This window comes from Pelophylax lessonae (genome assembly GCF_965119305.1).
Source record: "Pelophylax lessonae genome assembly, chromosome: 13".
In the NCBI taxonomy this organism is placed as follows: Eukaryota; Metazoa; Chordata; class Amphibia; order Anura; family Ranidae; genus Pelophylax; species Pelophylax lessonae.
This window is the reverse complement of record NC_138780.1, coordinates 137,260,032-137,284,869: the sequence shown is the minus strand read 5'-3', so window position 1 is coordinate 137,284,869 and position 24,838 is coordinate 137,260,032. Positions and strand designations below refer to the sequence as shown.

At 45.5% G+C, this 24,838-nt stretch overlaps 1 protein-coding gene across 1 annotated transcript; it reads right to left on the bottom strand.

Annotated features, from left to right (window-relative positions):
• Positions 1-378: 378 nt before the first annotated feature.
• Positions 379-22,961, bottom strand: LOC309569551 (acyl-coenzyme A thioesterase 1-like). Its single transcript, XM_082275425.1, has 3 exons — positions 22,382-22,961; positions 17,070-17,272; positions 379-1,091 (listed from the first exon to the last, which is right to left on the bottom strand). Exons 1-3 carry the CDS (start codon positions 22,926-22,928, stop codon positions 516-518), a joined length of 1,326 nt encoding a protein of 441 aa, XP_082131551.1. The 5' UTR covers positions 22,929-22,961; the 3' UTR covers positions 379-515.
• Between the last annotated feature and the right edge of the window lie 1,877 nt (positions 22,962-24,838).

The window sequence follows — 24,838 nt, the reverse complement described above, 5'->3', positions numbered from 1 at the left end:
GCAGGTAGACGTGTTTAGTACTAAAGTCAGCGCTCAATCATTACCAATGGTTAAGCGCTGACTTTATCGCAAAACACGTCTACCTGCTTGTCCCCCAATCTACTTGTTCCATCTGGTTTTAATGTTTAAACCGAATAAAGTGGATTGTTGGAGTGCAGCCGTCCAGATATTCCTTGTCTTGACAATTGTGTCTTTTAAGTAGATTTTTGTTTAATAAAAAATGTAGATCATCCCTAAAGATCAACTTTAATCATGGTTGGATTAACGTATCTTTTTAACGTTGTGTGTGGTGAAATGTTTCAAATCTTCATACAATTTTAACAAAAATTGGATTATTAGTAAGTTTGTCTGTATAGGCAGAACATTCAAATACAGAGTCTTATTGTGAGTCATAGTGCAAATATTAGAATCAGTCAAATCACAACCCACTCCAAAGGCTTTGGCACGCCCTTATATATCGGCCACTTCCAATGGCATTCAACATTTTTACTCATTTATTGTCTTTTCTCTTTTTTTCATCTTAGGTGAAAGTGAAAAAAGTCTTGGATCTTCTGCCAGGAATCTTCCTGAGCCTGGCAGTGAGCTTTAAGTTCCCCGCCTCCTAGAATTGGCACACCCAAGACCCGGTCAACTGCTGCCAGGCAGAATGGAGAGCACGGAGGGTCAATTCTATGGCCAGCTCCAGGATATGTTAGCAGGGTGAAGTTATTTTTGTTATGTGGCTGAAGGCGATCTATGGCTGCCTGAGCATAGACAGAACTTTTCCAGTTTAAGTCATTTTCACCTACAACGAACATAAATGAGCCATTGGCTTTCTCTACTGGGATGAGGCACTGACTGTTAGCAGGATCAAGAGGATCATCCAGAGCTTCAGACACATCAAACACTGCCGTTTCAGACACTTGCACCCGACTCATGTTGTATGTCAAGCCTGGGATGGTGAAATCCTTGTAAGATAAGCTGGCAGCGGTATTGGCACAACAGCCAGAGATGCTTACTGCTGCGACCACTTGGGGTAGGAACGTAATCATGGAAAGTGCAAGATCTGCTCCTTTGCCAGTTCCTATTACACCGACTCCAGGACCTCGAACCTTCCGAAAACAGAAAAAAGCAAATGGAAAGGAAATGAGAACATAACCCCAATAGTTGATTAATATACTTACATAAATTAACAAATAACGTACAGTGATACACACAGTACATATACATAATTAAAACTATAAATATGTTTAGTCAGGTATTTATAGAAGTTGGACCTCTAGAATCCTTTTCACATGTTTACAAGGCACTGCGCTTAAAACGTATGTAAACCCAAACTTTGAACCTATTTGCTTTCTTTGGGCCTGTTAGAAATACAAACTGCTCGATAAGTACAAAAAAAAAATACCTATTATGTCAGAAATTCAGACAAGTCTTGAAGTTATCTCAAGCACAACTATTAACCCTGCTAGTTCTTATATTGGGACTACAATATTATTGTCAACTTTTTTCTATTTTTTTCCCCCAACATACACCTTAACCACTTTACCACTAGAGCATTTTGCTGTCTTACGTCTGGGCCACTTTTTGCGATTCGGCGCTGTGCGACTTTAACTGACAATTGCGCGGTCGTGCGACGCCGTACCCAAACGAAATTTACGTCCTTTTTTTCCCACAAACAGAGCTTTCTTTTGGTGTTTGATCACCTGTGCGATTTTTACTTTTTGTGCTATAAACAAAAAAAGAGCGTTTATTTTGAGAAAATAACAATATTTTTCACATTTTTTTATATGAAATTCCCCCCAAAAAAGATGTAAAAACCAATTTTTTTTTAAATTTTTGGCCAATTTGTTTTCTGCTACCTATGTTTGGTAAAAAAAATCGCAATAAGCGTATTTTGATTGGTTTGTGCAAAAGTTATTGCGTTTACTAACAAAGGGAAAGATTTTTGTCATTTTTGGTGTTTTTGTTTTTTTAACGCGTAATGGCGGCGATCTGCGATTTTTTTTTCGGGACTGCGACATTGCGACAGATCGGACCCTTGACTGACATTTTTGACACTTTTGGGGGTACCAGTGACATTACTGCAGTAATCAGTGCTATACATATGCACTGTTACTGTAAAAATGACACTGGCAGGGAAGGGGTTAACTTTATTGGAGAGGGAGGGGTTAATGTATGCCTGGTGCTTACTGACGTGTGGGGGGGGGGGGTGACTTTGTGAGACAGGGACAGATCGGATGTCCAGCTATGCTGAACAGTCCGATCTGTCACTCCCTGTCACTGAGGAGATCCGCCCGCTTGTGTTTACACAGGCGGGCGGATCTCCACACTAGATCCCCGACGATCGGGGCAGAGCAGCGGCGATCGCCGCTGCTCCTCCCCTGGCCCGACTCCCGCTGTGAATGAAAACAGCGGGAGCGCCGCCTACAGGGGAGGAGTCTGACGACGTAGGTCTACGTCGTCAGACGGGAACAAGCCACTTTGCCGCAGTACTATTACAGTACTTAGCGGTAAAGTGGTTAAATGCTTTGCTTATAAAAGCCTGTTGTTTTTGAGCTGAATAACTAAAACTCAAATTACACATACTATATAGTTAAATGAGCCAGAGACACGCTTTACCTCCTTCTGCCTACCTGTTCTATTCAGACTAGGCCCTAAGAAAATTAAATTACAAAATTCAGAATGCTCTGCAAAACCAATGCTATGGGTGTTTAAAATATTTATTGTAAAATAAAAATTTTAAAACAATAAAAAAAATAATTAAAAAAAATAAAATCATTTAAAAATGTGTAAATGTAAAAAAAATAAATTGACCAAAAACGTTCAACTTGCCTTTACAAATAGATATATGTTTTTTAAATGTAACTTATACCTTACTGCATTTGATCCAGAGGATGGTAATTTGACCTTTCCTTTATACCGGGGGATTGTGATCTACCGATCGACCAATTGTGAACATTGCTTGCCTTGCCAATCCTTCCCCTCTGCTGCCTCCTGATCTCATCTTCACAGCACAGCGGAGAGCGGGAGGCAGCACAGTAATGGACAGAGGGCTGGACCAGAAGCTGCCTCAGTTAACCTTTCAAGTTAACCAGCAGGTAATTGGTTGCTAAGATGCCAGGGCGGTCCTAGCATTGAATCATCAGTTTGTTAATATGAAAAGTTAACTCTGGCAGCTCCCGCTACCACCCTCCTTCCATTACTGTGCTGCCTCTTGCTCTGCTGTACACACGCTGTCATGTAGGACAGTGATACCAACACATAGCTGTGTGTTTGTGAAGGGGCAAAGGACACTACTGAGGGGGGACAGAGGAAACTACTGTGGGGGGGGGGGGGGCAAAGCAAACTGCTATAGGGGCCAGAGTACACTGTATGATGGTACTGTTTTCATCAGCAAATTCTTGAATATAGTCCCTTATCATCCCCTCAAATAGTTTACATACTATTGATGTTAGGCTGATAGGCCTGTAGTTACAAGGTGTGATGGTACTCACCGTCACTGGGAGTGAAAGACAGATACTTTATGGTTTGGATTGCTTCAAGTGGGACAGTAATATTTGTCAGCCATGTATCTCGAGATATATGTGAGGACTATTCCTGTTTGATTCTGAACATGTTCATTGAAAGAGCTAATCACATTGGCTTCTGTTCCATGTCCTTCAATGTCAGAGACATTCCCTATTATTTGGGTATTGAGGTAATGTGTATTGTATTTCAGGAGCTCAAGGATGGAAAGTCTGCTAGTTAATTGGCTCAGGTTGATTGAATCATTGTCATCTGTTAGTTGCTGAGTGGAAATAGTATACTGTTTGTGTTGGTTGTTCTTTAGATATGTTAATTATATTTCTGTATACAATTTCATCTGCATATGATAATGTAATCAGGCAACCCTGACCTGATGGGGTATTCTGATCAGGAGGGGGAGGTCCATGCTGTATATAAATTCTGTGTGACTGTTCGATAAAGGAGAAGATTCCAGTACAAGCTAAGTTGTTGGCTAGCTTTGTATGTAGGGCGTTTGGGAAAATCTGCTATATATATATATTCAAGACTGTAGGAAGCCATATACTGACGGAAGTCCACAAGTACAGTGTGGGTCTCGGTTCCGTTACACTGGTGGTAAGAGGTGGGATATTTCCTGCAGTCTGGGACATCCAAACCTCCACTGGGATCCAAGGTCTGGGGAGCAGAATAGGAGAGGTACAGATATCAGCCACCATGGAAGAGGAATTCGGAAGGAGGTTTGCGAGAGAGATGGGGATACATTACAGGGGACCAGTGTCAAAGAAGGTCCTGCCAGGATGGCATGATTCAATCTGCTTGGAACTCTGGGAGGAAGCACTATCCCGTGAGCAGCGACACCAGGGAAAAATCCTCCCCTCCTTCCAGGAAAGGTACTGGTCGCAGTACGAAAATCGAATTGTGTTTTTGAGGAGACAACTGCACCAGGAATGGAAAGCTGAGTTAAGCAGGCTGGTCCAGGTGGAGATGCGGTTGGACGAGGGCTACAGAGCTCTCCGCTGGTATGTAACCCAAGTGTGCCCATGGACAGCGGACGACAGCCCAATGGAAGGCTTTTGCTATGGTGGCCCAGGGCTGTTATTAGAGAGGCTGTCCAAGGACCCTGACTTTGGGAGCGATTTGGAGTGGCGGTTAGAAGAAATTGAGGATTACAGAGAAGAGATCCTGAACATCTCGGAAGTGTTCTGGGCACTGGAAGATTTGGAGTTTTCGGCCGTTCAGGAATGAGAGCTTGAAATCGCCTACAGATGGCTGCTAGAGTCTGCTTAGTGCCGGGCCTGGGCTGCCCTTGCCTGGGAATATCCAGAAATCATAACTGAAGAATCGACAATGTGGCACAGTAATAGTGTGCTTTGCTCACCTGCACCCACGGTCTTGGATGCGGAGGTCTTATTGCGGATTCAGCAAGTGCTGATTCACCTTGACAAACCTGTTTCTGCACAGGACGAGCTTGGATAGAGGAATGTGTCTGTCCAGCCACTGCATAAAGGTATGGAAGAATAGGAAGCCATCTTCATTCCCCAAACACGGATCACAGATTTAATTGACTTTGCATCGGAGGATGATATGGGTGATAAATCATCCACCAAAGTGTTGACACTGGGTCCAAGTGCCACCAACCCATGCCCTGGACTTTCAGCAATTCCAGAGGCTGGGGATTTAATAGACTTTTCTGCTGAGGAGGAACATCCCAGTGAGCCTACAGCAGAAGAGCGGGCATCCAGGCATAGCACTGCTGACCTCTGCCTGCAACAATTGGTAAGATTCCAGTACAAGCTAAGCTGTTGGCTAGCTTTGTATGTAGGGCGGCTGGAAAAATCTGGTATGTATGTTCAAGACTGTAGGAAGCCGTATACTGACGGAAGTCCACAAGTACAGTGTGGGTCTCGGTTCTGTTACACACTGCTTTGGGGAGGGGAGGGTGATGTGAAGTGGGCAGAGGACACTATAGTGAGGGGATGATATGAAGGGGGCAGGGGACACTGCTGTAGCAGGGAGGGGCAGAGGACACTACAGTGTGGGGGTGATGTGAAGGAAGGCAGATGACACTGCTATGGCAGGGGCAGAGGACACTACAGTGGGGGGGGGGGGTGAAGGAGGCAGAGGACACTGGTATGGCAGAGGCAGAGGACACTACAGTGGGGGAGGGGGTGATGTGAAGGGGGGCAGAGGACACTACTGTGGGCAGAGGACATTACTGGGGGGGGGGGGCAAAGGACACTAATGTGTGGGTGGCAGAGTACATTACTGTGGAGAGGATGATGTGAAGGGGGGCAGAGGACACTACTGTCAAGGGGAAGGGCAGAGGACACTACTGTGGGAGGTGATGTGAAGGGGGGCATAGGGTACTACTGTGGGGGGGGGGGGAGTGATGTAAAGGGGGACAGACAACACTATTGTGACACACTATGCGTTCTTCATTCCATCTTTTTGTTGGGGGCTTGACAGTCCCCCTCCCCCCTCCCAAGATGGGGATCTTTGATTTCATGTTGTCCAGGTAGATTTTAACCTCTGAAAGGTTGCCTACCCCTTCTTTATTACAGTATGTTTATAAGAGCCTCTTTAACCAGTTGCCGACCACCTGCCTCAGTTTTACTGCGGCAAGGTGGCTCGGCTGTGCGAATCGGCATACCTGTACGTCGGCCGCGCGTGGAGGTAGGGGGTGTGCGCCCGACGTCCCCGCGATAATCTGATTCGGTTTAGAACTGATCAGTCATAAGGTCCAGGCCAATTATTTATGGCCTGGACCTGGTGATAGGTTCTGACCAATGGCAGAACCTCCTGTGCCTGTGTAATGTAAACACAGGCACAGGAAATTATGCAATCTCCTCCCTTGGAGCCCTTTTCAGTTCCAGCTAATTCAGGTGGAAACAGCAGGATTTTACTCCCCTTGGTTTTTAGGAGCCGTTTTTCATGGAAGATATGTACAGATCTGTTGTGGGCCAAAGCAATTTATATCAATTCATTTAGATCAATTCCAAATTTGACCCTTGCCATAGAATTTGCATGGAAACGTATCACTGTTTCTGAATTTAGAACCTTTCTGGGCCTATCCCTCATCATGGGCATTACTAAAAAAAGTGAGTTGCGGTCATATTGGTCCACTGACCCAATTCATGCATGTTTTCTCTGCTGCCATGACCAGGACTAGATACGAGCAAATCTTGCAGTTCATGCATTTCAATGACAATCAACTCTGTTGTCCTTGGGGTGACCCTGGATATGACTGACTCCACAAAATTCGGCCCCTCGTAAATCACTTCAACCAAAACTTTTCAGCCTTGTAAATGCCCCAATAAGCTGTCTGCGTTGATGAGTCCCTGATTAAATTTTCTGGCCACCTTGTTTTCAAACAGTTTCTCCCCAACAAGCATGCCATATATGGGGTCAAGATGTATAAGCTCTGTGACAGGGCAACATGCTATACATGTAGTTTCCGGATTTACGAGGGAAAAGATAGGAATGTGGAGCCCACCGACTGACCAGACTACATAGGGAGCAGCGGCAAGATTGTTTGGGGGTTGGTGTCACCGTTATTCAGAAAAGGGTACCATTTATACGTGGACAAATATTACACAAGCATGCCACTTTTTAGTCACCTTTTTGATTCTGGAATTGGCGCATGTGGCACCTTGCAACCTAATCGCCAGGGCTTCCCCACACGGGTTGTAGATTGCCAAATTAGACGAGGGGTGAGAGCCTGTTTGAAGTGTAATAAATTGCTTGCAGTGAAGTGGAGGGACACACGGAATGTTTTCGTTCTGTCCTCCATTCACACAGATACGACAGTCCAAATTACAACGGCGGCTGGTGTTGAAAAGCCCCTCTGTGTCCACGAATACAACCTTAACAAGCGAGGGGTGGACTTCCACGACCAGCTGATGGCACTGTACTTAATTGCCCGTAAGGTCAGACACTGGTACAAAAAGTGTCTGTATACTTATTCCAATTGGCTCTGCTGAACGCTTATGTGCTATACAAAGGTTCAGGAAGAAGTGGATCCTTCCTAAAATTCCAGGAAGAGATCATCACAGCCCTTCTGTATCCAGAAGGTGCTGTGGCCCAAATTCCCAATCCAGATGCAGTGAGTCGGCTGCATGAGAGGTATTTTCCAGATGTCCTCCCTGGTATCTCTACCCAAGGAGCACCCCAAAGAAGATGTCGTGTCTGTAGGAAACGCGGATATAGGTGTGACACCCGCTTTTTTTTTGCCCCTCCTGTCCTGGCCAACCTGGTCTCTGCATCGGGGACTGTTTCCGTCACTACCACACACTAGTAGAGTATTAGTATAAGGTACAGCACGGCAGAGTCTAAGGCGCACTTTCACACAGGGTCTCGAAACATGTTAGATGGCTACTGCATTTTCAGGGACCCTAGCCTGGAAAATTTAAAGTTTTTTTACAGTTACAAAAAAAGTTACAAAAAAGATAAATAAATAAATAAAAGCAGCCAAAAATAGTGGTCGTTTTATTGAGTTAGTTTTCTGTTTTTACAGTTTTACTGTACTTTATAACATACTGCTATACTGTAATGTTTTTCATTGTTAATCATAGTTTGCTTTGCAGATACAGCCATTCTACCGTTTTACTGTACTGTATGCTATTATAATGTAATGTTTTATTGTTACTGTGTTTTTTTTGTTATCCATAGTTAGCTTTGCAGATACCACCATTCTACTGTTTTACTGCACTGTATACTATTATATTGTAATGTTTTATTGTTACTGTGTTTTATTGTTAACCATAGTTTGCTTTGCAGGTAGGCCCATCAGCTGCAGCACTGATTTTTTTATCCTGACAACAGCAGTGTTTGCTCTCGGCATAAACGTAAATCAATGATTGCAGCGCTGTAGGAGGTGATTTCACCACTGCAGTTAAAAAAGAGCATATATGGCGAAGCATAGGGGGTGGGGTGCACACAGAGGGCCGATCTCCCCTATGCTTCGCCATATATGTTTTAACACTTTTCTTGGCAAAGATTTCTTCATCCACATCGATCGATGTGAATAGAGCAATCTGTCATGTTCTTTTTTTTCGCTGAAATTGTTCTGCGAAAAAAAAGAACATTGCATGTATACCCATCATTAGAAGTGGGTGGATGCTGGGAGATCTAATGGTGGGCATACCACACACTTTCTGGCAGAGATTTCTTCCTCCACGTCAATCGATGTGAGTATAGGAATCTGTTCGGTTCTCTTTTTCCGTTCAGCCCACAGGCTGCATTAAAAAAAAAACCTTACTAAATATGCCCAATAAGTTCCAGCAACATACCAGTACGTCGCTGGACTTTGAATGGTCATACCAGGATGATGCGTGCAGGTTTAGGCATCATCTTGGTACCGTTTCTTTACAGCCAGTGGTCGGATTTCATGTAAAAGCAATCCTAGCAGTTAATTAGCCGCTAGACTGCTTTTACAAGCAGTGAAAGGGGACTCCTCCCCCTCCCCTCCCACCGCCTTCCACTGTTTTCTCTGGCTCTCCTGTCCCACGGGGTAACCCGAGACTGCAGCTGGTGGTTCCGTCAGCTGACTATAGAGCTAACTGGAGACCAAAATGGCTCCAATCATCTCTATGGTCGAAGGCACCGGAAGCTACGAGCATTTCATGACTTCGGTTTTGCCAGATATAAACGGCACCATTGGGAAATTGGGAAAGCATCTTATCACACCAATCTCTGTGTGGTCAGATGCTTTAAGGGCAGAGAAGAGATCTAAAGTCTAATAGACTCCAATTTTTTTTTAAAAAAGAGTACCTATTATTATGCCATTTGGGGATATTTAAAATAAAATTAAAAATGATCAAAAAAATTTAAAAAAAGTACAAGGGAAGGTGTCAAAATAAGATAAAAAAAGCAAAATAAATAATAATTATAATAAAAAAATGTAAAGCACCCCTGTGCCCCCGTGTTTGCGCGCAAAGGCAAACGCAAGCATCGGTCTCGTGTCACATGTAAACAGCAATCACACCATGCATGTGAGGTATCGCCGCAAACTTCAGATCGAGGGCAGTATTTCTTGTAGTAGACCTCCCCTGTAAATCTAAAGTGGTAACCTATAAAGGCTTTTAAAAATGTACATAGTTTATCCCCGCTGCACAGGTGTGCGCAATTTTAAAGCATGTCATGTTTGGTATCAATGTACTCTGCATAAGATCATCTTTTATATTCTACTAAACAATTAGGCAATATATGGTGTATTTGTGCATTAAATTAAAAAAAAAGTGTTTTTTTCCCAAAGAAATTTGTTTGGAAAATCTCTGCACAAATACCATGTGAGAAAAAAAATTGCAACACCCACAATTTTATTCTGTGGGGCCTTTGCTTAAAATATATATATATATATATATATATATATATATATATATATAATGTTTGGGGGTTCAAAGTAATTTTCTAGTTAAAAATAAAGTTTTTTCATGTAAACAAAAGGTGTCAGAAAAGGCTTGGTCTTCAAGCAGTTAGAAGAGTGGGTGATGTGTGGCATAAGCTTCCAATATTGGGCATAAAATGGCAGGACAGTTCAAACACCCCCCAAATTACCCCTTTTTGGAAAGTAGACACCCCAAGCTATTTGCTGAGAGGCATGTTGAGTCCATGGAATATTTTATAATTTGCCACAAGTTTCGGGAAAATGACAAAAATGATTTTTTTCGGGTTTTTTTTACACTAAATTGTCAATTAAAACGGAAAATTTATATCAAATACTTACCGTAATTTTCCTTTCCTGATGGACTCCATGGCAGCATACGTTTGGGTAGCCCCGCCTCCACTCCTACCCTATAGGACCCCACTCCCATAAATCCTTGCTCCCTTTCAGCATCCGTGTTCTGTAACTAGCCTACTCAGGAACTGGGAGGGGACTCCTGCTGCCATGGAGTCCATCAGGAAAGGAAAATTACGGTAAGTATTTGATATAAATTTTCCGTTTTCCTGACAGACTCCATGGCAGCATACGTTTGGGAAATAACTCGCCAAAACACAATTGGGTGGGCAGATGCTGATAAATTTTAATTAACACCTGCAACAGATAACACTTGAGCACCAAAACCAACAGAAGAAAGAGCCGCCGGCTCAACACAATAATGTGACATAAATGTATGAATGGACACCAAGACGCTGCTCTGCAGACCACATCCGGAGCGACATGTCTTGAAGCTGCCCATGAAGTAGCGACACCACGAGTAGAATGCGCAGACACCGCTTTAGGAGGAACCAAGCCCTTCTCTCTATAAGCCCACTGAATCGCCTCTACTATCCAGGAGGCAATTGATCTTGAAGAGGCACGCATACCTTTGTTCTTCTCAGACAATAGGACAAAGAGATAATCTGTCTTTCGAAACGAGGCTGTAGCTTCCAAATACTGTCTGAGCGTGTTGCCTACGTCCAGTGGATGAACTTCCAGAGGTTCGGCCGATGAATTGAAAGTAGGGAGAACAATTTCTTGGTTCTCGTGAAAGACCGAAGTGACTTTAGGCCTTGCTCCCAGCATTGGGATAAGGACAACCCTATCCGGGAAGAAAGTCAGAAAGGGTTCCCTGACTTTGAATCTCAGACACCCTTTTTGCAGAGCCACTAGAAAGACTATCTTAAGGGTGAGATATTTCACTGATATAGGCTCTTCTGGATTCATGCCAACTGAGGACAGAAAATCAAGGACCAAAGGCATGTCCCACTTGGGGAATCTCAGCTTCTTCCGTGGCCTTAGCCTTACTGCCCCTTTGAAAAATTGCCTGATCAAAGGATGTGCAGCCCAGGAAATGCCTGTGAAAGCAGACATGGCTGAGACTTGGACTCGCAGGGCGCTCACTGAGAGAGGCAATTCCAATCCTGACTGGAGAAAAGATAGAATATCTTCCACGGAAGGAGATGACCAGGACTTTCCTTTGGACTCCAGGAAAGAAGTAAACCTAGCCCAAATCCTTTCATAGGTTTTATTCGCGCTTTGTCTTCTAGCACTCAAAAGAGTTGGTATGGCTACTTCCGGACATCCTAATGCTTCCAGCCTTCCCCTCTCAAAAACCAGACCCGAAGGTGCAGACGGGCTGGGCATGGGTGAAGGATGGAGCCATGGGACAGCAGATCCTCCCTGAGAGGAAGAGGGACTAGGTCGCGGTAGCTCAGCTGGAATAGTAGAGGAAACCACGGTCTGTTGGGCCAAAACGGAATTACTGCAACCACTTTGACTGGCTCCACCTTGACTCTCCGCAAGAATTGAAAGATGACTGGAACTGGGGGAAAGGCATAAGCCTTGTGAAACTTCCAGCAATCTGTCAGGGCATCCACCCCGAATGCTCTGGGATCTCTGTTCCTCGAGTAAAATTTCTGCAGCTTCCTGTTGTTGAAGGAGGCAAATAGATCCACCTCTGGGATGAACCCCAAGGACAGGATCCAATTGAACACATCCTCGTGGAGAGACCACTCGTTGTTGTTGAGTTGTGTTCTGGAGAGGAAATCCGCTTGTGTGTTCTGAGCCCCTGGTATGTAAACTGCCGACAGATTGACCAGATTTCCCTGAGCCCAGGTCATTATTGGCTCTACTTCCCGAAGCAGGGATGCACTGCGAGTTCCGCCTTGTCTCCTCACATAGGCTACTGCAGTCGTGTTGTCGTGTTGCCCCGAATGTGTCGTGTTTCCCTTGTGCCATCTCTGTTCCGCAATGACCGCCCCAGCCGGTGTTGCTGGCGTCTGATGTCACTATCACCCAAGATATGGGGGCTATGGAGTGACAATTGCGCAAATTCTTCAGCTGTAGCCACCAAGGAAGCCAGCTCTTCATGGTTGCGGTTATCACTATTCGCTGAGAATTGCTGATTCCGTTCCACTGCTGAAGAAAACCTCTGAAAAGGCCTCATCTTCCAGAGAGCCCACTTCACCATAGGGGCTGTTGACACCATGGTGCCAATTACCCTCAGGCATTGTTTGGCTATGAGACGGGATGCCGACAAAGCCAGAGATACTCTGTCCCTGATTACCGGAATCTTTCCTTCTGGCAGAGAGATGGTACTGTTCTTGGTGTTGAACAGCGCGCCCAAAAAGACCAGGAACAGAGTGGGAATCAGATGGCTCTTTTCTCTGTTCAGGATCCAGCCGAACCTCTCTAGAGTCGAGATGACCAGAGCTAGATGTTCCAGGATAACAGACTTGTCTTGGGCCAGAAGAAGGAGGTCGTCCAGGTAATGATAAAGACGGACCTCTCTCAGTCTTATCAAGGCTACCACCGCTAACAAGACCTTCGAAAAGGTACGAGGCGACGTGGAAAGCCCGAAGGGGAGACATACAAATTGCAGATGACGCTGGCCGACCGAGAATCTTAGATATTGCTGAAACTCTGTTGCCACTGGCACGTGGAAGTATGCATCCTTCAGGTCTACTGAGACCATCCAATCTCCCGGTTGAACGGCTCGCTGAATGGAGAATAGAGTCTCCATCTTGAATTTTTCTCCTTTGATGAAGCGATTCAAGTGTGTCAGATCTATCACTGGTCTCCAGGCGCCGCTCTTCTTGCGCACCATGAAAAGAGGGGAATACACTCCGAGCCTTCTTTCTGATTCTGGCACTGGAACCACTGCTCCTTGAGTGACTAGCGAGTCTACGTAAGATAAGAGAACCTCTCTTTTGTCGCCTGACCGAGCAAGGGAGGTAGGAACAAATCTGTTTCCGGGAATACTGGTGAAGGTCCAAGAAAGACCTGCAGAGACCGTGTTGACGACCCAAGCATCCCAGACTGAGGCCGCCCAGACCCGCCGAAGTGAAAGAGATGACCTCCCACCTGACTGGCCTGAGCGGGCCCAATCTCAAAAGGACTTTGTGGTATCTCTGTCCCCAGACGTGTTGCTCTTGGGGCCCTTCCGAAAGGAAGACTGCCTGGACTTCCAGTTTCTTCCAAACTCCCTTCCTGGCCTATAACTACGTGCTTCCCTGGCACGGTCAGTATTTTGCTTTCTAGGAGGTAGTCTTTTCTGACCAAGAAGACGCCTGTCCTGGGGAAGAAAGCCCGATTTACCACCAGTAGCCTCAGAGATGGCGCTATCTAATTTATTCCCAAAGAGGGAAGAACCCTCAAAAGGAATGCGACACCATACCTGCTAGAAGCAGGATCAGCCAACCAAGGGCGTAACCAAAGTGCACGCTTTGCTGTAACAGATGATAGCATCCCTCGTGCTAACAGGCGTATCATATCAATAGACGCCTCCCCCAGGAAGGCTGAGGCCAGTTTTAGCTCCTGGATAGGAGAATTCTTGGCTGCCTCTTCAGAGAAACTTCTGAGAGAATCATCAACATTGTCCACCCATACTTCCATGGCTTTGGACAGGGATGCCAGGGCTAGGGCTGGTTTGCAAGCAGCTCCCACAGAAAGATAGACACGCTTCAGATCCGTGTCAATTTTCCTGTCGAGAGGATCCTTAAAGGAAACCGTATCTTCAAGAGGCAAAGTGACGTGCTTTACTAGCCTCATGACAGCCGCATTCACTAAAGGAGGAGATTCCAGGTGTTTGACCTCATCTTCCTTGAATGGATAGAGTTTAGCCAATTTTGAGACCATGGAGTTTTTTCTCTCCACCTTGCTCCATTCTTCCGTTATGATGTCTCCTAATTCAGGGATGAAAGGAAAATATAGCCGCTCTTTGCTCAGCTGCTTGAAATATTTTCTCTGCTTGGGGGCAGAGACCACTGGGTCTTCCCAGTTCAGGGTTTCTCTGACGGCTTTCACTAGCGGTGGAACCAGGTTGAAAGAAAAACCCAAACTAGGTACATCTTGGTCAGAATCACTCTCAGATTCGAATATCGGGGGATGGCTAAGTCCAGATGATTCAAGGACCCGTCCGCCAGAAGATTCTCTAACAGGAGAAATGGATGGTTCTGGTACTGGAGACTGCCGTCTAATAAGATCAGCCAGGGAGTCCTTGACTATGCGCTTGACCATGGACTCAAGTTGTCGGTCAGAGCTTCCCCTTTTACCCGCTGCTCGGGAATAACAGGAGTCGCATAGCGATTTTCCGTTCAGTAAACGAATCCCACAGCCCCAGCATTTTGTCTCGCTGGATTGGCGTGAAGACCTAGCAGGTGACCGGTCTTTACTGCGGTGTCTGGACTTGGAAGAGGAGCCATGTCTGGAGGAAGAGCGAGGCTGCTGCGTTTTCGCATGGCGATCTTCTCGCGTGCCTAAAGGCTGTTCGGACCTAGAGGAGGAACTGTAAGGGAACATACAAGGGAGTAAACCACAAGACCACCCGTATATATCCGGCCCCCCCCTACTCCAGCTCTGCACTCCTAAGAGAGAGCTGGTCACAGGGGAGCGGTGATGTATCCATAAGGAAAGACAGGGGTACACTAGAAAGACCAATGCAAAAGTACTTAGTAATGCTCCCCAAGACCCCTCATACAGAGGACCCACATACCTTGTCACCAGAGACCACCAATGTGGAAACGCCGCAATTCTACAGTCAGTCCCATAGGCTGTGGGACTGACATCCATTTAAATTTGGCGCCGGCCGTGACGTCACGGCCGCGGCATACAGCGCATGCGCGAGTATCGGCGATCGCCGCTACTGCGCATGCGCGGACCAAGCCTCGTTCTCGGTCAGCCCGCGCGCATGCGCAGAGCGTCCGAAAACGCCGCGAATGGAACGCAGTGCGTTCCACGGCATCCATAGTACCTCCCGGACCACCAGGAAGTACACAGAGAAGCGAGGAGCCGCACGCTAAACCACCAGGGAAGCGCTAGATCACCAGGCAAGTAAAATATAATACACATAAGGGTTATAAAACACTTACCTGTCCGCGCAGCTTACCGCTAGACACCAGGGAAATACCAAGTCAGCAACCAGGAAGCAATATCCATCGATGGGGCAATGCACATGAGGCCACCCGCAGCAGCCGGGCTCACTGGCCATGCCATTTGGCCTGCTTTGTCAGGTATCTTAAGGCTCCTCTTCAGCATGCCGACCCCATACCCCGCAGCAGCAAGGGCTTACAGGGGAAACAATTCCTGCCGACCCTCATTAACCCTGCGTCTTCAAGCGATTTAGCATCGAAATTGTAGGAATTCAGCACCAAACAGGTGCAGGAGGAGGACAAAAAAAGAACACGGATGCTGAAAGGGAGCAAGGATTTATGGGAGTGGGGTCCTATAGGGTAGGAGTGGAGGCGGGGCTACCCAAACGTATGCTGCCATGGAGTCTGTCAGGAAATGATATATTGCTCAAACATGCCATGGCTATATGTGAAATGACACCCCAAAATACATTCTGCTGCTGCTCCTGAGTTCGGGGATACAATATGTGTGAGACATTTTGGCAGTCTAGCTGCGTACAGGACCCCGAAATCCAATCACTGCCTTCAGGCTTTCTAAGGGCGTAAATTGTTAATTTCACTCCTCACTACCTATCACAGTTTCGGAGGCCATGAAATGCCAAAATAGAACAAACCCCCCCCCCCCCCCCCTAAATGACCCCTTTTCGGAAAGTAGACATCCCAAGGTATTTGCTAAGAGGCATGTTGTGTATTCTGCTCTCATTTGTTTTGGAAAATTAAGAAAGAAAAGGAACATTTTTTTTATTTTTTACATTTTTAAAACTTTGTGACAAAAAGCGAGATTTGCAAAATACTCAACATGCCTCTCTCTGTACTTTGGGGTGTAATTCCACATATACCCATGGTATAACTGAGCAATATATAATTTTAATGACAACTTTGGGTAAAAAAAAAAAAATTATTTTCATTTTTCACACACTTGTGACAAAAAAATTAAATATCCAATGGGCTCAACATGCCTCTCAGGAAATTTCTTGGGATGTCTACTTTAATATTTTTTATAAGAAAAAGTAGAAAATGTAATTTTTTCTCAAAATTTTCAGTCTTTTTTTCGTTTGCAAAAAAATAAAAACTGCAGAGGTGATCATATACCACCAAAAGAAAGCTCTATTTGTGGGGGGAAAAGGACATACATTTCGTTTGGGTACAGCAAAAAATGGTTTGGTCCTTAAAGCGGAGTTCCTCCCATTTTGGTGTTTATTAAAAGTCAGCAGCTACAAAAGTGTAGCTGCTGACTTTTAATAAACACACACTCACCTGTCCCATGGTCTAGAGATGCGGGCGGCAGGAGCCTTGGTTCTTTCCTTCTTCTCCCCGGGGCGCCAGCACCTCTAGTGTGGGCACCCGGCTGCAACAGCTTGCGGCTTCACAGCCCGGTGCGCACTGCACATGTGTGAGTCGTGCTGCATGTCCTGAGTGGAGGGGCAATCTTCTGGGACCTGTGACGTGTCCCAGAAGATTGCAGGGAGGGAAGGGGAGAGGAGAACTTCCGCTCGAGCCGCCTAGGTGGTCTGAAAGGAAGTGGGTGCGGGCACCTGTCAAATCTAGGTACCCGCCCCCCCCAAAAAAAATACATTGCCAAATGTGGCAAGTCAGGGGGTAAGGAACACTTAAAGCGGAAGTTCCACTTTTGGGTTGAACTCCGCTTTAAGTGGGTAAAACCTACCGATCCTTAAGTGGATAAATTGCATCAGAGGGATGACAACTCTCAAATGTCAGTCATAGTTTATAATACAGTTCTGTTATTTTCTTACCTTAGGATGTTGGGATAGAAATTTGGCAGCTTCTTCAAAGTACTCTAGGTGAAATTCAGTCATTGCTGGTGGAAGGTCTTCAAAAGCCAAGTATGGCAGGGCCAAAGCAGCAAATCCGTGACTGGCTAGGAGACTGGAACGATATTCTACCAAACCACCTTCATCTCCAAACATGTCAATCACTCCAGGAAATAATCCCTCCCCTGTGAATGGAATGTGGAACCATTAACGTGGAATAATGTGTCAAATTAATTAACGCTAAACTCAAGACATGAATACAGCTTAAATACACATCTGAAAAACGTTTATGGGAACTATTATACCTTCCAAAAGTTTTGTAAAAATGTTCAGGCAGCCTTTTGGTGCCAGATAGCACAATTAGGCCCTTGACCTGTATAGTAGCACAGCTTGGTCAAGGACACACCCCCAGCAGCACCTCCTTCTGTGTCAGCACATGTGCTCTGCAGTAGAAGCTCATTGGCTCCTAATACTGCCCTCCCTCCCCCAGTCTGGGTGATGCTGCACTACATATACACAAGGATTTACACTAGTGGCATTTAAGGTATTATTGCTGATTTTAATGTAATACACATCTGCACTAATTAATGGCTGGGATATCCCTGCCATGGATAGAGCAACAAGGGGGTTTGCGGATTTTGCATCACTGGAGAAGGACATACTGGAGTGTAATTGTGCCATAATGTGCAAGTATGCCTAGCACCATGTCACAAGCCTACCCACCCTGCAAGTGGTAACTTTTAACTTATTAAATCAATGATGTCATGTAATAATGCACAACAATCAGAGTATTAGGGGTGGGGTTTTGTCAACTATTATGGAAATGTGGTCCACCAGGGTATCATCCCGATGTAGATGTAGATACAACCAAGTAAGCTAAGTGAGACTTTAAATATACCACTGGTAACCATTCTATGCAATAAATTATAGCATATATAAAAAAAATCAAATTTACATTTAGAAACCAAATATAACATTTAACCACTTTACCACCGGAGGATTTTGCTGTCTTACATCCAGGCCACTTTTTGCGATTTGGTACTGTGCGACTTTAACTGACAATTGTGCGGTCATGCAACGCCGTACCCAAACGAAATTTACGTCCTTTTTTTCCCCGCAAACAGAGCTTTCTTTTGGTGGCATTTGATCACCTGTGCGATTTTCATTTTTTACGATATTAACCACTTACCGCATACTAACGTAGGTCTACGTCGGTAAACTTTGCGGTAGTGTACCGGGATGATGCCTCTAGCTAGAGGCACCATCCCGGTACCGTGGTTTAGAGCTGACGGTTGGCTTTCCGTCGGTACCGACCGATGCGGCTCGGGAGCCGCTCGATCGGTACCCGGGGGGGCGGGAGGGGATGTCCCCCCCCCCTCCCGCCGCCTTCCGTGGCTTTGCCCGGGGCTCCCGTTCCACCGGGAGCCCTGAGCACCCAGCCGGCACGTCCGCCGGCTGGATGGAGTCCCGATGAATGCCGGAAACGGCATCGATCGGGTCTCCGATGACGTAACCCGGAGGCGGCGTCCATGACGTCACTTCCGGGTTACTGTGCTGCAAAAGGCGGCAAATTTGAAAAACGGCTGTATGCAAAAATGCCGTTTTCGGCGTTTTGCATACAGGGAAGTGTAGTGGAGGAGTCGAGGGTCTTTTAGACCCTCGATCCCTCCATAAAGTGTACCTGTCACTACATATTGATGTCACAAGGGATGTTTACATTGCTTGTGACAGCAATAAAAGTGATCAGATTTTTTTTTTTTTTTCTAAACTTTAATAAAGTTAAAAAAATTAATTAAATAAATGGGAAAAAAAAAAAAAATTTAGCCGCCCCCGTCACCGTTAGCTCGCGCACAAAAAAAAACCGTATACGGAAGTCGAGCCGCAAATGAAATCGCTGTTCAAACCACACATGTGAGGTATCGCCGCGATCGCCAGAGCGTGAGCAATAATTTAAAAAAAAGAGCTACACTCTAACTCAAAACTGGTAACCATTAAATAAATTTAAAAACGTCGCAGATTGAGATCTCTATTGACCGTAGTTTGTCGCGATCCCACGGGGGGGCGCAATTTTAAACCGTAACATGTTGGGTATCTATTTACTCGGCGTGACATGTTCTTTCACAATATACAAAAAAAATGGGCTAACTTTACTGTTTAGTATTTTTTAAAATTAGTGAAATGTGATTTTTCAAAAATTTTCCAAAAAAGTGGCGCTTTAAAGACCGCTGCGCAAATACCGCGTGATAAAAAATATTACAATGACCGACATTTTATTCTCCAGAGTCTTTGCTAAAAAAATATATATAATGTTTGGGGGTTCTAAGTAGTTTTCTAGGAAAAAATACTGATTTAAACTTGTAAACAAAAAGTGTCCGAAATAGGGCTGGGGCTTAAGTGGTTAATAAAAAAAAAGCGACAATTTTGAAAAAATAACAATATTTTTCTACTTTGACAGTTAAAAAATATCCAATATATAAAATTTTTGTCATATATTTAGACCAAAAGGTATTTAGCTACATGTCTTTGACAAAAAAATTCTCAATGAGCGTATTTTTAACCGCTTTAAGACCGGAAGATTTTACCCCATTCCTGACCAGGCCATATTTTGCAATTCGGCACTGCATTATTTTAACGGACAATTGCGCGGTCGTGCAACGCTGTACCCAAATTAAATTTATGTTCCTTTTTCCCCCCACAAATAGAGCTTTCTTTTGGTGGTATTTGATCACCTGTGCGATTTTTACTTTTTGCGCTATAAACAAAAAAATAGTGACAATTTTGAAAAAATAACAATATTTTTCACATTTTTTTATATGAAATTCCCCCCCAAAAAATGTAAAAAATCAAAATTTTTTAACATTTTAGGCCAATTTGTTTTCTGAAACATATTTTTGGTAAAAAAAAAAAAAGAAATCGCAATAAGCGGATTTTGATTGGTTTGCGCAAAAGTTATCGCAGCTACTAACTACAGGAAATTTATGTCATTTTTATTGTTTTTTTTTTTTTTATCTAGTAATGGCGGTGATCTGCGATTTTTTTTGCGCGGGACTGCGACATTGCGGCAGACAGATCGGACCCTTGACTGACATTTTTGACACTTTTGGGGGTACCAGTGACATTACTACAGTAATCATTGCTATACATATGCACTGTTACTGTAAAAATGACACTGGCAGGGAAGGGGTTAACTTTTATTGGTGATCAAGGGGTTAATGTATGCCTGGTGCTTACTAACGTGTGTGGGGGGAGGGGACTGTGTGACACAGGCACAGATCGCAGGTTCAGCTATGCTGAACCCTGCAATCTGACCCTGCCTGTCACTTAGGAGATCCGCCCGCTTTCTTTACACAAGCGGGCGGATCTCCACACTCGTTCCCCGACGATCGGGGAAGAGCAGTGGTGATCACCGCCGCTCCTCCCCTGGCCCGACTCCCGCTGTAACTGAATACAGCGGGAGCGAGACTCCGGCGGCGCGCGCGCCACCCACAAGGGGAGGAGTCCAGCGACGTAGGTCTACGGCGCTTGACGATAACGAGCCACTTTGCCGCAGTACGGTCAACGTGACCGGTCGGCAAGTGGTTAAAATGCTGATACCGAGGTACTTGTCACAGACATTACTGTATATCTTTCAGAAATGTCTACGCGTTTAGCAGATTCAACTGCTTCTTCAGGACCAGCAAGGATTTTTGCACAAAGAAAGATATTAATAATCATAGAAATACTTCTTAAATCAAAATTAGAGCAAAACAGCATAATGCATGGGGTGGTCTGTGTTGGTCAAACCCGCCTGCCGGCCCATGGGAGATAACCCAAGGGCATCCACTAACAGATAAGTATACCTATATTTGTGTCCTCATATACCACACTATTTATAGTATAAGTAGCCCAATGTAAGCGTAAATGAGCTCTGTACATATATATCAATGGCAAAATCTTAAAGGGACCCAAAGTCTGTTAGACAACTTCACGGCATACTTCTTGTAACTCAACTTCATCAAATATGTCCACAAAATGTCCTCCCTGCCCTCAATGTCTGATGAATGCCTCTGTATCAGCCTTTTAAATGGTATATTTGGATTTTATTAGTATATATATATATATATATATATATATATATATATATATATATATATATTGTATAGACTGTAACTGTTTTTTGAAACTGTTAAAGTGGTTGTAAACCTTCCTTTTTTTTTAAATAAAACATGCTTATACTTACCTGCTCTGTGTAATGGTTTTGCACAGAGCAGCCCTGATCCTCCTCTTCTGGGGTCCCCTGCTGCGGCTCCAGGCCCCTCGTCTTGATCGGGTGCCCCCATGGAATGTCACTTTCCCTGGGGGCGCCTGTGTAGGCTCGCTCCTGAGTCCCGCTTCTGCATCTGTTGACTCAGACAGTGGGTTTCAGCCTTTCCAATCCAAGTGCCTGCATCATCCTGACGTAAATTTTGTTTGGGTACAGCGTCGCACGACCGCGCAATTGTCAGTTAAAGTCGCACAGCGCCGAATCGCAAAAAGTGGCCCAGACGTAAGACAGCAAAATCCTCCGGTGGTAAAGTGGTTAAAGCGGAGTTCCGGGCACAGAAGTCATTTTTCAATAAACATACCCCCGGGACAGTCAGGGCTAGCACATTCCACAATGGCTATCCTCTGATCTGTCCCAGTTCGCACTTATCTTTTAGAAGAAATACTCACTTATAAAATTTCTTCCACAGCGTCTCCATCTCTCTTGTGGGCAGCTGAAGCCGGCGCGGTCCTCTTCGGCGTCTTCTTCCGCGTCTTCTTCTCCCAGAATGCGCCTGCACCGGCCCCTCTCGTCACTTCCGGTGCGGCGCCGCATTCCTCCACAGCTTCTGGGCATGCCCAGAAGCTGTTTAGCAGGGGAATGCGGCGTCGCCCGGAAGTGACGAGCGGGGCCGGTGCCGTCGCATTGATTCCTGGGAGCGATGACGTTCAGCTCCCAGAAATCAGTGCAAGCCCGGAAGAGACGACTGAGCCTCGGCACAGAGGGAGGAAGTGAAGACTAGGTGAGTATCTTCGATCTTCAATTACAAGGTGAGTAAATAAAAAAAAAAAAAAACCTAACTATCCAATTCCTTTTCAGGTGAAGGTGTAGAAGCGGACGGGCACAAAAAAAAAATATCGATTTTGTGCCCGGAACTCCGCTTTAAACACAAAAATCATTAAAATAGCATGCAGACAGTACTGTTTAAATACTTTTGTAAATTGGAAGCATTTTCAAGGTTACAAACAAACAACACACAGTAATAAAAGTTGGTGACAACAAATATTATTACCTGGAGGTAAAAACAGGCTGCCCCGAACTGCCCCTTCTCTAAGCCTTATTCTTCGCACTCCCGGGGCATAGAACAGTCTTTGGATTTTAGTCCTAGCCGCCACCTGCCCCGGTATAGTTTTAGGATTGCTGTGCCCCTTGTGCACTAACAGCTCCATGATCATGGGGGATTTCATGACACTTCTCTTCTCCAGTCTCTGGAAGGGTTTCTCCATGGTGGAAGGGGACAGGCTCCAGAGCAGCCCCATAGGCAGCACCCCTGTGTAGTCCCCTCCGAGGGAGGCGTCCCTTTCCAGATCCACAGTGCCAGAGCTGTCAGCCTCATAGTGGGCACAGGAGTCAAACAGACAATCCTGCTCATCCACTACTACAGCTCTCAGTGTCACCTGCTGTCTGGGGCTGAGCCCATGCACTGTGATATGTAGCCTGTCATCTGCCAGCCCAGATTGAGGAGATGCAGAGAGGGAAACCAGCCTGCTTAGCTGTGTATAGCTATAGGGGATTCGCAGGAGCCCAGCAGCAAGGCGACTCCCTCCACGCAGCATCATGTTTCTGTTCAGTGTCAACAATAGTCAGCTGACTACACTAGCCAGTCATGTGACCTGCAGACAGACTAGCTAAGCAGATCCCAGAGCAAATCCAAATGTCATTCACATTGTATATAGGCAGTGCTTTTACTTTAAAGCTAGATACACATTATACAACTTTTGTTGTTCAATTTCCTTTAGATTTACCTTCGACTGTGTAGTACAAGGGCCTGCCTGATTGCATACAAATTGAAAGAATTTAGGCTTGTCCTCATATTATATGGTTTTGGTAAATCTAAAGGAAAAAAAGAAATTTGTATGGTGTGTATCCAGCTTAAAGCCTCGTACACACGATCAGATTATCGAACAATCTGTCCGTTTTTTTGTGGCATGCTAGTCTCATGTCGAAAGTGAAGGTTACTTTCATACGAAAATTTCCGTACGACAGAATTCTACTTCAGAAGTGATGTCATGTGTTGAATTGTTTTGTATGTGTTCTTTCGTCTCTGAGCATGCCTAGTCTTGCTCTTACGATTTTTTTCGGACGAAAACTGTACTAATTAAACGAAAATTGGACGTTGTGTTGACGTAGGATAAAAAGTTTATAGCCTGCACATCCAGTTTTTGTCGTCGGAAAATTCGTAATCGGTTGTCGAAAGCACTATACTAACAATCCGAAAAACGGCAGATCGTTAGTCGGACTAAATTTTCCTTCCGATTTTTGTATCGTGTGTACGGGCCTTATGGCTACATTCACATTAGCCCTGTAATTGTTTTTTTTTTTAATCGTAGCAGAAATTATCTGGGAAGTATAACAAACTTTAGGGCACATTCACACCATGTGCGTTGACGTTGACCTGTGTTTTTCTACACATCAATGCAGGTCACTGGCTGCAAGGACAAATAGAATACAATACTTCTTTATGTGCCATGTTCATGCCACAATGTGTACTGTGTTACAATGCAGCATTCCTTCATTATAATGCAACACAACGCACAGGAATGCATGTAAATATAACTAAAAGTAAAGAAACAAAAAATAAATTCTTGATACAACTTTGACACTTCCAGGGACTGTCTTTTCCACAATGAACAGGGCCAGCGGTAGATTATTGTGCACCCTAGGCAAGCCCAGCTACTTGCATCCACCCGATGGTTAGGGGGGGGTGAGGGGTAGGTGAGGCAGTATGGGGGGGGGGGGGGTGAGGCAGCATGGTGGGGGGGTTGAGGTAGTATGAGGGATGGGTGAGGCTGAGTATGGAGGGTTGGATGAGGCAGTATGGTGGAGGGGGTGAGGCAGTATGGAGGGGGGGTGAGGCAGTGTGAGGATTGGATGAGGCAGTATGGGGGGGTGGGTGAGGCAGTATAGTGGGGGGTGAGGCAGTATGAGGGGTGGGTGAGGCAGTATGGTGGGGGGGTGAGGCAGTATGTAGGGGGGGTGAGGCAGTGTGAGGGGTGGGTGAGGAAGTATGGGAGGGTGGGTGAAGCAGTATGGTGGGGAGGTGAGGCAGTATGGTGGAGGGGGTGAGGCAGTATGGTGGAGGGGGTGAGGCAGTGTGAGGGTTGGGTAAGGCAGTATGGGGGGGTGGGTGAGGCAGTATGATGGGCGGTGAGGCAGTATGATGGGGGGGTGAGGCAGTATGAGGGGTGGGTGAGGCAGTATGGTGGGGGGAGGGTAAGGCAGTTTGGAGGGGGGTGAGGCAGTGTGAGGGTTGGATGAGGCAGTATGGGGGGGTGGGTGAAGCAGTATGGTGGGGAGGTGAGGCAGTATGGTGGAGGGGGTGAGGCAGTATGGTGGAGGGGGTGAGGCAGTATGAGGGGTGGGTGAGGCAGTATGGTGGGGGGTGAGGCAGTATGAGGGGTGGGTGAGGCAGTGTGAGGGTTGGATGAGGCAGTATGGAGGGGGGGTGAGGCAGTATGGTGGGGGGGTG